Raw genomic sequence first — 13950 nt, 5'->3', positions numbered from 1 at the left:
TCCTTCAGACTTTAGGGGGCCCAGACTGACCTCTGGGAGAAAAATAATTGTCCTGACATCGGTGGGGGTAAACAATTCATCTTTGGTATTAGGGGGAGGAATAGCACCCCATCAGTGGGAGGAACAGTGCCCCATCATTGGTGTTAGTAGGAGAAACAGTGCCCCATGGTTGATGTCAGTAGCCAGAATTATGCCCCATTGTTGGCATCATGGGGAGGAATAGTGTTTTGTGTCAGTGGGAGGAAAAGTGCCCCAAGGGCTGGATAAAGGTGAGCGAGGGGACACAGTTTGGAGACAACTGGGCTAGTCCATTCCCTAAACGTGAGAAAAAAAAAATGCTTTACCCTATAAATGCTATAGTGCCACAAATGACCAAGATACACCAATAGTCACATAACAGAATAACAGGAAATGCTTCTTTACTGTTCCCTAATTAAAAGCAGCTAAGCTTTTTCAACACATAAAAACATGAAACATTTAACTACCTGCTTGAATAAAGCATATAGCTTCAGTTTGACCTCATTGCCAGGGTCTTTTCTTAATGTTTTCAAGTCATTCTGTGCCTTTTCAAAGTCTTCCTGGCTTGACTGCATATGTCGTGCTGTAGTATGGACACCACGGGCTGCAACACTCCTCGACATACTGGACGGGATGTGATCAAAAGGTTACAAAGCAAGTCAAAACAGCACAAATCTTTGCAGGTTAATAGATAACAGCATATTATATATTTGGCCACATGAAATTCTGACATCCAACCCTAAAAAGAGTTATTCCAGGTAACAAGAACATTCATTCATAATCATTTACAGACTGCTAATACCAATAAGGACCCTTTCATAATATAAGAAACTAAACAAAATCTCCTTTATTATGAGTTTTATACATTCTTTATTCCTTGCACCCATTTCCATATATTATATATTCTTTTGCAGCAACCTCCTTCCTTCAAGGCGACTGTGATGTGGTCAGATCAGAACCATGAATAAATTTCTCTCTGGGCATGCATAATCTCAGTGTGCGGATAAAAGGCCATAGCCTGTGTAATCTCAGGTCCAGATTAGGTGTTCAGAGGTTACCACTGATTAGAGCATCATACACAGTGGAATGGTCTGGTGTGAACAAGCACTAATAAAAAGTGAAAAGAAGGCCTGGACAGACAGGCTATGTTCCCTGCGTGTACTTTAGTGGTAAATTTACTGGAGCTGTAAAGCCAATCTCTAGCTGAAATGTATTTTTTTTTTTTAGATAGCATAGGAAATGGTTAATAGGAACAGTGGGAACCTCTGTTTTTTTTTGTTTTTTTTTTTTGGGGGGGGGGGGGGGTTCTCTTGATTCATTTCCAAGAGACCAACGTCACTAGAACAGGAAGTGATAATAAATTACCGAAATATGTGCACAGCCTGGAATTAAAAGAATAATGAAAAGATTATAATTACCTAACTGTACAGTCTTTACTGCCTGCATTACGTTTGGTTTTGCTTTCTTTTTGGTTATTATTGTTATTATTAGTTTAAAGGATAACTAAACAAAAAGAACAAACAGTTCAATATATTGCAACTTACAGTCTCAAGAACATTTTCAACAAATGCTTGATGATATTGCCATAAATGCAGTGTCTGTCACTTTCTTTGAGCCGCACCAAAAAAATGCCTTCTTAGATATCTCCTGTAAACTACCAACTGCCCTGCCTCCCACATACAGTGGGTATAGAAAATAGTTACCTCCTTTAAAATTATCAAATTTTGTTGCTTTGCAGCCTTAAAATGAAGACAGTGTTTGTTTTATCCAGCTGTATTTACTCAGTGCAACTTAAAACATCCAAGTGTAAAACCAACAAGTCAGGAACAAAAAAAAAAATTCAAAAACAGAACCATTGAGTTGGAAAAGGGATCACCCACTTGTGTCAGTATTTTGTTGAACCACCTTTTGCTTTAATGACAGCCTTTAGTCTGTTGGGATATGTCTCTAATAACTTTGCAAATCTAGACTTTGCAATATTTGGCCACTCTTCTTCGCAGGACTGCTCAAGTTCAGATAAATTTGATGGTGACGGTTTGTGGACAGCGGTCTTCAAGTCCTACAGATTTTCAATGGGGCTTAAGCCTGGACTCTGACTAGGCCATGCAAAGATATTCACCTTTCTCTCCTTTAACCACTGTGTGGTCATTTTCGCTGTGAACACCCCCATAACAGGATATTACCACCTTCATGCTTTACTGTAGGAATGGTGTTTTCCTGACAGCTCCATGTCAGCACAGCTGGGTAAGCCACTCCCCCCATGCTTCCAGGACTTAACTCATAAACTTGAGCCTACCTGCAGCCTCAGTGTTCCTCTGTTTCCTCCCATGTGCAGGACCTAGGTGTGCTCCTCTACTTTGCTGGTCTAAAGGGCTGGCTGTCCGTCCATGCATGTGGGTTTCAGCTGGATGCAGCCCCGGGTGTACTTGCTGTTACCCAAAATCTAGAGAGCCCCGCTGCTGGTCCTCGGGGCGGCTTTTATCACAGCTAACAGCCTTGTCTGGGGTCCTTGTAAAGTGGGCAGTGGTGTCAGCAGCAGAGCCTCCCCTAGGCACGCACACCAACACAGTGCCAGAGTTTACAGTGGTGGAGGTTGGGTGAGCTAAACTTAAAGGCTTCTTTCTGGCACCTTGACCATGCAGCTCATTTTTGTTCAAGTATCATCATATTGTGCGCCTTCAAAACAACTACACTGTCTTTTTCCAGAGCAGCCTGTATTTTTCTTGTGGTTACCTATGGGGTTTCCCTTTGTATCTCGAACAATTCTTCTGTCAGTTATGGCTGCAATCTTTCTTGGTCTACTTGACCTTGGTATCAATAGATCCCCACACTTTCCACTTCTTAATAGGTGATTTAACAGTACTAATTGACACATTCAAGGCTTTGGACATAATTTTATGTCCTTTTCCATCTTTATAATGTTCCATTACCTTGTTACGCAACACTTTTGACAGTTCTTTTCTGATCCCCCTGGCTCAGTATCTAGCCTAGTCAGTGCTTCCACGTAAGAGCTAAACTCTATTTATACACGGACACTAATTGCAAAAGCCACAGATATGGGACATTAACCTCTAATTGGGATTTTACCAGTGTATGTCACCTTGTGTGTCTGTACCAAGGCCAAACATTCCAGGGAATGTAAACTTTTGATCATGGCCATTTTGGTGATTTCTGTTATCATTATGATTTAAAAAGGAGCCAAACAACTATTTGATAATAATTGGCTTCATGTGATCATCATCCTTCAATAAAAGATAATTTTTTGACATGATCAGTCATATTTTCAATATCAATGCCAACATTTCACAATTTCTGCCAGGGTATGTAAACTTTTGAGCACAGCTGTATATTGAAATTTATGTAGCTTTTACTTTGACTGCCTATCACATTCCTTGACTGCATATCACATTGCTAAAATGCCAGGGCAGTACAACCTCCCCAAATGACCCCTTTTTGGAAAGTAGACCCTCCAAGGATTTTGCATTGGCATGCATGATTTTTGAGAGGCATGCTGAGTCCATGAAACATTTTTTTTTTTTTTGCCACAACATTTTTTGAATATGACAATTTTATTTTTTTACACAGTTGTCACTTTAATGATATATTGCTCATGCATGCCATGGGTATATGTAGAATAACACCCCAAAACACATTCTCCTACTTCTCCCGAGTATGGGGATACCAAGTGTGAGAGACTTTTTGGCAGCCTACATACAGGCCCCCAAAATCCAATGACCACCTCCAGGCTTTCAAAGGGCATATTTCCTCGGATCACTTCCCCACTAGTAAAACAGAAAATTGAATGACAGATACATACCATAATTTTCCTTTCTTGACGAGCTCCATGTCAGTACAATTCCCACCCAGCTTGGCAGAATACTGAGGCTGCAGGTGGGCTCAAATTTATGAGTTAGGTCCTTGAAGCATGGGGGGGGGGGGGGGGGGCGCTTACCCAGCTGTGTTGACAATGGAGCTTGTCAGGAAAGGAAATTGATGGTATCTTTCATTCAATTTTCTATCATTTGGATGGTGAGCTGTATTGTATTTAAAAAATTATATTTTAGTCTCATCTGACCACAACACCTTTTTCTATGTGGCCTCAGAATCTTCAAGGTGCGTTTTAGCAAAACTCAGTTGTGACTGCATGTGGCTGTTCTTGAGGAGTGGCTTTCTTCTTGCAACCCTCCCATGCAAGCCACATTTGTGGAGAATTTGTGATATTGTTGTCATATGTACACAATGACCACTTTTTGTCATAAATTCCTTTAATTGCTTTAGAGTTGCTGTAGGGCTCTTGGTAGCCTCTGACCAGTTTCCTCCTGGCTCTTTCATCCAGTTTGGAGTGACGTCCTGATCCAGGGAGGGTCGGTGTTGTACCAAATACCTTCCACATAATAATAGACTTCACTATGCTTCTAGGCATTGATAAAGCCTTTGAATTTTTTTTGGTATCAATCGCCTGACTTTTGAGAGTACCTTGCCACCCATTGTTTGCTTCAATTGCATTACCAGGGACTGAAATGCTCCAGGCAAGCTTTTTCCACACGGAAGAAAAATGTATTTGAAATATATTTTAAAAATATTCTTCCCAAATATTGACATATTTGAAATACTACAATTTTGTCCATATTCAATATACGTCAATATATACTGTATGTTGAAATGTAATTATTACAGAATATATGAAACACATTTTTAAAAAACACATTTTCAAATATACTGTGTCTTTAAAAATACAAACTTACATTTTTGGAATGCAGTTACAAATACATGTAAAACTATGTTAAAATTGCTTTTTTATATGTTAAAAAAGAAACAAAGAAAATATTTTAAAATAATCTATATTTAAAAATAATTTTCATATATGTTGTGTGTATATATATATATATATAAAGAAATTAAGAAGAAAAATTTTAATTATCTGATACAGGGGATTTCTACTTCAGTGAATTCATGGCCTGCCCAGATTTAAAAAAAAGACTGGATCCTGAATTCTAAATAAATGTGTCCACTTCACATATACAATGCCTTTGAATGTCCACTACCAGCATTGTAGCACTTCTAAAATGGATGTCAGCTACTCTCTTTTGAAAAACCTTCTCACCATGACATTAAAGAGACATCGAAATTTTGTCTATACGTGACAAAGCGAAGGGCTCATTTAACATTCTTCCTTACTCAGCAGCATATACTCATGTTTTCTTTGTTGCTCTGTCTTCCATTCAGCATTGGAAGTATAAATAATTCCCGAGATGGAGAAACTTGACACTCATTCCCCATCTCCCATGTGACTGGGCCAGTGCTCCTGGGGAGAAAGCCCTCAACCTTGGGTAATTTCAGACAAATCTGAAAGTGTACACAAGACTATTAGATTCTGACAACTACAGTTGCAAGAAAAAGTATGTGAACCCCTTGGGATTTCGTGGAGTTTTGCATGAATTGGGCATAAAATGTGCTCTGAACGTCATCTAAGTCACAACAATAGAAGAACACAGTCTGCTGAACATAATACTACACAAACATTAGATGTTGCCATGGTTTAATTGCACATAACATGTAAACATTCACAGTGCAGGGAGGAAAAAGTATGTGAACCTTTGGACTTAATAACTGGTTGACCCTCCTTTGGCAGCAATAACCTCAACCAAACGTTTCCTGTAGTTGCAGATCAGACCTGCACAACGATCTGGAGTCATTTTGGACCACTCCTCTTCACAAAACTGTTTCAGTGTAGCAATATTCTTGGGATGTCTGGTGTGAATCGCTCTCTTAAGGTCATGCCACAGCATTTCAATCGGGTTGAGGTCAGGACTCTGACTGGGCCACTCCAGAAGGCGTATTCTGTGCTGTTGCAGCCATTGTTTTGTTGAATTACTTGTATGCTTTGGGTCATTGTCCTGTTGCATCACCCATCCTCTGCGGAGCTTCAGTTGGCGGACAGATGGTCGTACGTTTTCCTGCAAAATGTCTTGATAAACTCTGGAATTCATTTTCCCATCAATGACAACAATCCGTCCAGGCCCTGAGGCAGCAAAGCAGCCCCAAACCATGATGCTCCCTCCGCCATGTTTCACAGTGAAGATGAGGTTTTGATGTTGGTGTGCTGTGCCTTTTTTTCTCCACACATAGTGTTGTGTGTTCTTCCCAAACAACTCAATCTTGGTTTCATCTGTCCACAGTATATTTTGCCAGTAGTGCTGTGGAACATCCAGGTGCTCTTTTGCAAACTTCAAACGTGCTGCAATATTCTTTTTGGACAGCAATGGCTTCCTCCGTGGTGTCCTCCCATGTACTCCATTCTTGTTTAATGTTTTCCTTACTGTAGATGTGTCAACAAAAATGTTAGCATGTGCCAGAGATTTCTGTAGGTCTTTAGCGGACACTCTGGGATTCTTCTTTACCTCATGCAGCATTCTGCGCTGTGCTTTTGCAGTCATTTTTACAGGACGACCACGCCTAGGGAGAGTAGCAACAGTGCCAAACTTTCTCCATTTGTAGACAGTCTGTCTTACCGTGGACACATGAACATCAAGGCTTTTGGAGATACTTTTGTAACCCTTTCCAGCTTCATGCAAGTCAACAATTCTTGATTGTAGGTCTTCTGAGAGCTCTTTTCTGCGAGGCATGGTTCACATCAGACAGTGCTTCTTGAAACCAGTAAACCCAAAACGTGTGTGTTTTTTTTAAGGGCAGGACAGCTGTCAGCAACACATCCAATATCATCACACTGATTGGAGTCAAGGTTGGCTCACTCCTGGCTCCAATTAGCTCTGGGAGAAGTCATTAAGCTAGGGCCTCACATACTTTTTCCTCCCTGCACTGTGAATGTTTACATGTTATGTGCAATTAAACCATGGCAACATCTAATGTTTGTGTAGTATTATGTTCAGCAGACTGTGTTCTTCTATTGTTGTGACTTAGATGACGTTCAGAGCACATTTTATGCCCAATTCATGCAAAACTCCACGTAATCCCAAGGGGTTCACATACTTTTTCTTGCAACTGTAAAGAAAGAGGCAGAGAAACGTAGGAAAAGTGGATTGGGGGAGTTACATGATTTTGTGGTTTAAGGTCTACTGAAAAGGCTTTAGCCTTGTCTTGGCAACATTAGCTTAAAGATGAACTCCGGGATAAAAAAAAAAAAAAAAAAAAAAAAAAAATCACCCGTTAGTGCACCACCTTACACAAAACAGTTAATACACATTTGAAATTCCTTACAATTGAAGAGAAAAGTGTAACTGAATTTTCAGGAAGTCATCTCTGTAATTCAACAAAGAACAGCATCAGCTCTGTCAAGGAGGTGGTGTAACAGCAGGGATTACATCATAGCCTCTCCTCTCAGGATACTACACTTCCCATCAACCTTTAGGAATTGCAGTGAATGTGGGCGAGTACACTAGGCTTGTACATGTTGAATGTGTACTCACCCACTTCAACAGAAAACACGCCCACACATTCCCCAGCTGCCACTGCCAACTGCCCTGACATTCTGTTTTTAATCCCAGAATAAATATGGCCACATTCCCATAATTATATTGTTTATCCACGGTTATCTGCTGGAATTAAATATTAGAATTCTTCCTATTTTTCAATCACTGCTGCTTATATGCACAACAGAACAGAAACAAAGCATTGGGACATAAGGCTCCACTAACACTAGAGAGTTTCAAAATAGAACCACTACGATTTTTAAAAGCACTGTGAAAATGCACAAATTGTGATGCGTTTTTCTGCGCAACCAATACATTTTACCCTTGATTTTGCCACTATTTTACCCTGAGCTTTGCCATAATTTCCAAGCTTAGGGTGCGTTATTCATAGGTCATGTGCCTCAAAAACGCATTAAAACCACAATACGTGTGTGCTTTTGCTACGTGTTCAATTAATTTCAGACCTTGTTCATACCAATGCAGTTTGTGTTTTGTCCGTTTCGTCATGTGTTTTTGATGCAGTTTTTTTTTGGCCAGCTTGTTGCTGGACAGATTAAAAACGCAAAAAATATTTTTAAAAAAATCTATAACTCGTGTGTATTTTTTTAGGTGTTTACAATGTATTTCAGGCCTCGTTCAGAAAAACGCAAAAACCAATGCAGTTTGCGTTTTGTCCATTTTGCATGTGTGTTTTTGTCACGAATTACATTTTTTAAATTTTTTTATGGCCAACTTGTTGCTGGGCAGATTAAAAACGCAGATTAAGGCTCCATTCACACTAGGACATTTAAAATCACAGCTATTCTGCCTGAGATTTGAAAACGCACTGTGAAATTGTGAAAGCACGTGATCACGTTTAGGTGCCATTCATTTCAATGGAACCTGAAAAAGTGGGGTGTTTTTTTCCCGCAACTGCGACACATGATCTCCGAGTGCACAAACAAAGTCGTGGGACGTGCAACACCCAAAAAAGGTTCCAACTTTTTTTTGGAGTTGTGCATGCCACGATTTTGTTTGCTGAAGCTATGGGAGGCTGGACAGACCCAGAGTGTCCTGAACTATCATTCTTAGAACACTGCCTGGGTGGGAGGTACAGACCAGGAGTCTGACTCCACCCACTACAGTAAGCAGGGAGGAAATACAATCTTGGCTTCCAGGAGGAAGAACTACAGAGGGGCTGTGCCAAGACCAGTGACTGGGGGAATAGGAGTAATAGCAGCCACTGGTTTTACAAAACAAGAAACCACAGGGGATTATTGGTTTTCTTTAAAAATCATCAGCATATTTCAAAGCAATCATTGAGTGAACCAGAAGATGGAGGACATATTCAGTGAAGATAGGAGATCAGAAGCAAGGACATGGAAGAAAGTTTTTGTCCAGTGTTCTGCTTTAAGATGCTTCTAAGGTAGTTCAGGATTCATAGACCGGTGCATTTGATCTGTAGAAAACCTGATCTGTGTCTGACCTACTTCAAAAGGGTTTTGCATTTCCATAGACTTGTTTAGGAATACAAAACCCAGCAGAAGTGAATAGAAACCTGTGGACTCCAGCCCTCATTTAGATTAGGGTGGTCTGTAATCAAGCCTGCTGTGCTCCTTCAGATGATGTTGCCCATTAAATTTAAGTTTATTGAAATTGAGAGCAATTTGTTTTTATGTTTATCTTTGTTGCTCCAGCAGGTGTTGGATAACACATTTAGATATAAAAAAAAAAAAAAAAAAAAAAAAAAAAAAGGACATAGAAATACAGTAAAACCTTGGATTGTGAGCATAATTAGTTGTGGAAACATGCTTGTAATCCAAAGCACTCAGATATCAAAGCACATTTCTCCATAAGAAATATTTGAAACTCAGGTGATTCATTCCACAACCATTTATACATTAAATTATTACAGTAATACAAAATACTGTACAGTAGAAAATAAAAATTAACCTGCACTTTACCTTTGAAAATATATGTGGCTGGTGTGAGGGGAAACAAGAGAGGAGAGAAGGAGGGTTATTGTGTAGGACCTCTATCACTAACAGGATCACTGCTGTCTGTTGACTCACCAAAATCCTTTTCTTTTTGTGTGACTTTAACAAGGAACCTATCCAATGACACTTGTTTTTGCCTCCTTTTGACTATTTGGCAGGAATGTGACATTGTATTGTCCTTAGACTTATTGCTCACACTGCTACAGCCTCATTCGGGTGGTGCTTTTCTTCGAAATTTTGCACTGTTTCCCACATTTTCACATCTCCCTAATCTCATTTGAAGTGAATGATTCCTCTGCCTTTTTATCCCCTTCTTCAGACAAGATCTCCTCCATAACCTCTTGCTGTTGCTTGCAATGTAGATCCATCAGTTCGTCGGTGATCAGTCCCTGGCCATGTTCCTCCAACAGCTCTTGAATGTCATCCTCATTTACCTCCAGTCCCATAGTTTTCCCCAAGGACACAATTTGACAACTGTCAGCTCCTGTTCCTGAGCAAACCCCTCAAAGTCATGTCCAAGAACACAATCAGGCCACAGTTTTTTCCAAGCAGAATTGAGGGTTCTTTTGGTGACCCCATCACAGGCTTCATCGACGATCTTGAGGCAGTTCATGATGTGGAAATTATTTTTCCAAAACTCTGAGTAAAGGTTTGTTTCTTCCGTCACCTTGAAACATAACTGAAATAGTGCTTTGGTGTAAAGCTTTTTAAAGTTGGAAATGACCTGCTGATCCATGGGCTGGAGTAGTGGAGTGGTGTTAGGAGGAAGGAACTTTACCTTAATGAACTCAGATTCCTACAGTAAGTTGTCTTCAAGGCCTGGAGGATGAGCAGAAGCATTATCCATTACCAGCAAGACAGAGTGGAAAATTCTTTTTGAAAAGGTATTTCTTCACTGTAGGACCAAAGACTTCGCTGATCCACTCAACGAACAACATACGAGTGACCCAAGCCTTGCTGTTGGATGTCCACATAACGCTTAAATGGCACTTCTGCACCTTGCATTTCTTGAAGGTTTGTGGATTCTCGGAATGATACACGTGCAGGAGCTTGATTTGTAAATCCTCGTTTGCATTAGAACAAAACAAGAGGGTGAGACGATCTTTCATGGGCTTGTGACTGGGAATTGCATTCTCTTCTGCTGTAATATAGGTACTCTTTGGCATATTTTGCCAAAAAAAGGCCAGTCTCATCGCAGTTAAAAACTTGCTGCAGCAGGTAACAATCGGAAACCATGAGCTGCTGGAACTCGGCAACAAACGCCTCAGCTGCTTTAGCGTCCGAACTAGCATCTTCTTTGTGCCTCACAACACTATGAATGCCCCTTCTCCTCTTAAACGTATCAAACCATCCCCTGCTCATCCTGAAGCCTTCTTCATTTTCTATCGACGTACGTGGCAGTTTACTTACAAGATCTGCATACAAGGCAATGCTGCTCAATGAATTCCTTTTTAAATTCCACCATAATGATCTACTTCTTCTTACTGCCTTGTCTACTTTTTTTTCCCCATCAGGGCCATTGTTGCAGTATAGATGTTGACTATACAGCACAAGGTGAGGCACACCAACTGAGACCAGGAGACAATTACCCACAATTCCAACCCCCCAGCTCACTGGCAGTGATTGATAGTAGCGGGAGTAGCCAAGGTCTCCCGCTGCTGTCCCAGCCAATGAGGAGAGAGAGAGAACCAGCACATCACTAGATCAAGAAGGGACTCAAAGTACTAGAAAGGGGGGGGGGGGGGGGGTCGGAGGGAGCTGCATACAGTAGGTATTTTACCTTTATGAATACAATGCATGAAAAGTAAAAAACCGTGAGCCTTTACAACCACTTTAAGGTGGTACATATCTTTAAAGGCAATGTATACAATGTAAGTGTTTCTCAAGAAGACACGGAGCTCTGAAAACATCTAATAGTATAAATATTATGCTTGACAGCTATAAAAATACTCTTGTTGGTCACAATACATGATTTGTTTTGCATTATTGTAGTACATTCTTTTCTTTTTTTTTTTTAAATAAAAAGCTGGATTAGAAAATAAATTGAGTTGCATTTTGATAATGAATGTCGGGATATTTTGCTTAATTAAAACCCACACCGCTTCAATGAATAGAATTAACAGTTTCATGTTTCCACACTATGCAGTTCTACATGGATGCAAATACAAACAATTTACTCTCAAGCTTTAAATTTATATGAAGAGCCCATTTCTGAAACCAGGGTGGATAAAAATCAATGATTTAAAAAAAAAAAAAAAAAAAAAATGGATTTTTTTGATTTAAATCGGATTTTTTTTAAATAAAATGCTTTTTGAGGAAAATATATTACCATCCAAAAGGTTATTCCATCATGAAATAAAGATTAGTTTTTTTAATTATGTAGAATAAGGCTGTATATATTATATTGTTTTTGGTAAATAAATTCCATTACTCCATTCACAATGTCATGCTCTTCCAGAGGTTTTATTAGATTATTGGGCAGTTTCTCTGCCTACAAGATATTATCACAGATGCTTGGTTTACTTTTGCAGTTCTCAAAACTGAATTTGACTCAGCGGAGATCACATGCCTCTTCTTCACAGCAAAAATATTATAACATGAACAGAGTTAAGAAAAAGACCTTAATCCTAACTTCTACAAACCTATGAATACAGAATCAACCCCTTCAGTGCTAAGTTTCAAGAAGTTCAGTGAATAGAATAGAAACAATATTTTTCTGATTGTTTGGAGTGGAATAGATCTGCACAAGAAGAAAGTGAAACTAAGTGTGAGGAGGAAGGGGCTGACAGTCTAAGTTTCTTAAAATATATATATTTTGTTTAGCCAAATTAGTTACCAAACATGGATGTTTGTTTAAGCAAATAACATATGCTGGAATGTTATTGTTTCAGTTGAATAAATCTATTTAAATTGTTATTATTAAGGTAATGGTTATTTTTCTCCTTCCTAAGTACAACAGAAAAGTTGTCCAAATATGAATGATTAACCTATTAAACTGGGGATAAAAAAACTAATATGAAAAGTTGTTATTCTAAAAATCTTCATCTACTTGCATATTAAAGTTATACCAGCAAGAATTAGTCTTTATGTAGAAAACTAGGATTTAAATCAAGCCTTACTGACTAGTGATTTAAATCGTGATTTAAATCAGTTTGATTTAAATCAAATCCACCCTGTCTGAAACAGCTGAAATTTACAAAATTGTCTATAAACACAAATTGCTTTATTAATTAATGCTTTTCTCGAATCAAGTAACTGGGAAGTAATTGATTTCTCATGACAGCTAGGAAAAAGGACCACTGTCATTTTTGGAACAGCAATCCTTCACAGATCAAGGCCTTCTAGGCATTCTTGTACTCATCTAGTAAGCTGGGGAATAGAACAGAAGCAAAGACTTCTTAAATCTATCAAGATAGAGCTATTGGGAAATGGCATAACTAAAGGGTCTATTGATACGTCAGTAATGAGATTTCTCAATGCTGATACAATTCTATCCCACAGATAAGAAATGTAAGGGCAAAAAAACCCAAATTTTGCAAATCAATGGAAACTGTGATATTACCGTTCTGCCTCGTCCAATCAGAGAATGCTTTGCATGCATTTAGAAAATGCAAAGCATTCCCTGAATAATGCCTGTGCTGAGCGGCCAACCACCCGTGTTCTGTAAGCAGGAGTGCAGCCGTTTGGCCTGAGACCCAGAAGCTAGTGGAGATCAATCACTGAAGTGAAAGTGATTTCCAGCAGGATCAGCTAGTTAGTGTGTGTGTGTGTGTGTTTTATTTCAGGTATTTACCAAAACATATTCAAGCTATAGTTCTATAATGGATATGGGATGAAGGTGCACACTCTGCTTTAATTTGAGGGTATGGACATCCAACTTGGAGCAGGGGTTTAAGAATTACAGCTCTTAGGAGTAGACATCCCCCTTTTTCAAGGGACCAAAATAAATTGGACAATTGAATCAAAAGCTGTTTCATGGCCAGGTGTGGGCTACTCCATCAATTAAGCAGGTAAAAGGTCTGGAGTTGATTCTAAGTGTGGTATTTGCATTTGGAATCTATTGCTGTGAATCTACATCATGTGTTCAAAGAAGCTGTCCATGCAAGTGAAACAGACCATTATAAGGCTTCAAAATGAAACAAACCCATCAGAGAGATAGCAGCAACATTAGGAGTGGCCAAAGCAACAGCTTGGTACATTCTGAAGAAAGAAGAATGCACTGGTGAGCTCAGCAAAATAAAAAAGGCATGGACGTCCAAGGAAGACGACAGTGGTGGATGATCGCAGGATCCTCTCTATGGTAAAGAAAAATCCATTCACAACATCCAGACAACTGAATATATATTGATATTAATTATTTCTACTCTGTATTCCAAAGGCTTTTGTATTTGCATAGCACAGCAATACAAAGCAACATGCTTACACAGTAAAGCACACACAAACAACATAGTAAAACAGCGCATAGTTAACCCTTTGATTGCCCCAAATGGCCCCACGGTCCCTTTTATGCCCAGTGTCATTAGTAG

General features: G+C 39.3%; 1 protein-coding gene across 1 annotated transcript in view; it reads right to left on the bottom strand.

Moving 5' to 3' along the window:
- The window catches only part of ECI2 (enoyl-CoA delta isomerase 2), a 52817-nt gene that overhangs the window by 36352 nt on the left and 2515 nt on the right, over positions 1–13950 (bottom strand). Inside the window, exon 2 of the mRNA XM_089682207.1 lies at positions 486–642. Within this exon, the coding sequence (XP_089538333.1) occupies positions 486–642 (157 nt within the window). The remainder of the gene's footprint in view (positions 1–485; positions 643–13950) is intronic.

This window comes from Staurois parvus, unplaced genomic scaffold (genome assembly GCF_062004578.1).
Source record: "Staurois parvus isolate SC_StPar_1 unplaced genomic scaffold, SC_StPar_1.0 ptg000287l, whole genome shotgun sequence".
In the NCBI taxonomy this organism is placed as follows: domain Eukaryota; kingdom Metazoa; phylum Chordata; class Amphibia; order Anura; family Ranidae; genus Staurois; species Staurois parvus.
Note: the sequence above shows the minus strand (reverse complement) of the source record. Positions and strands in the feature narration are given on the sequence as shown.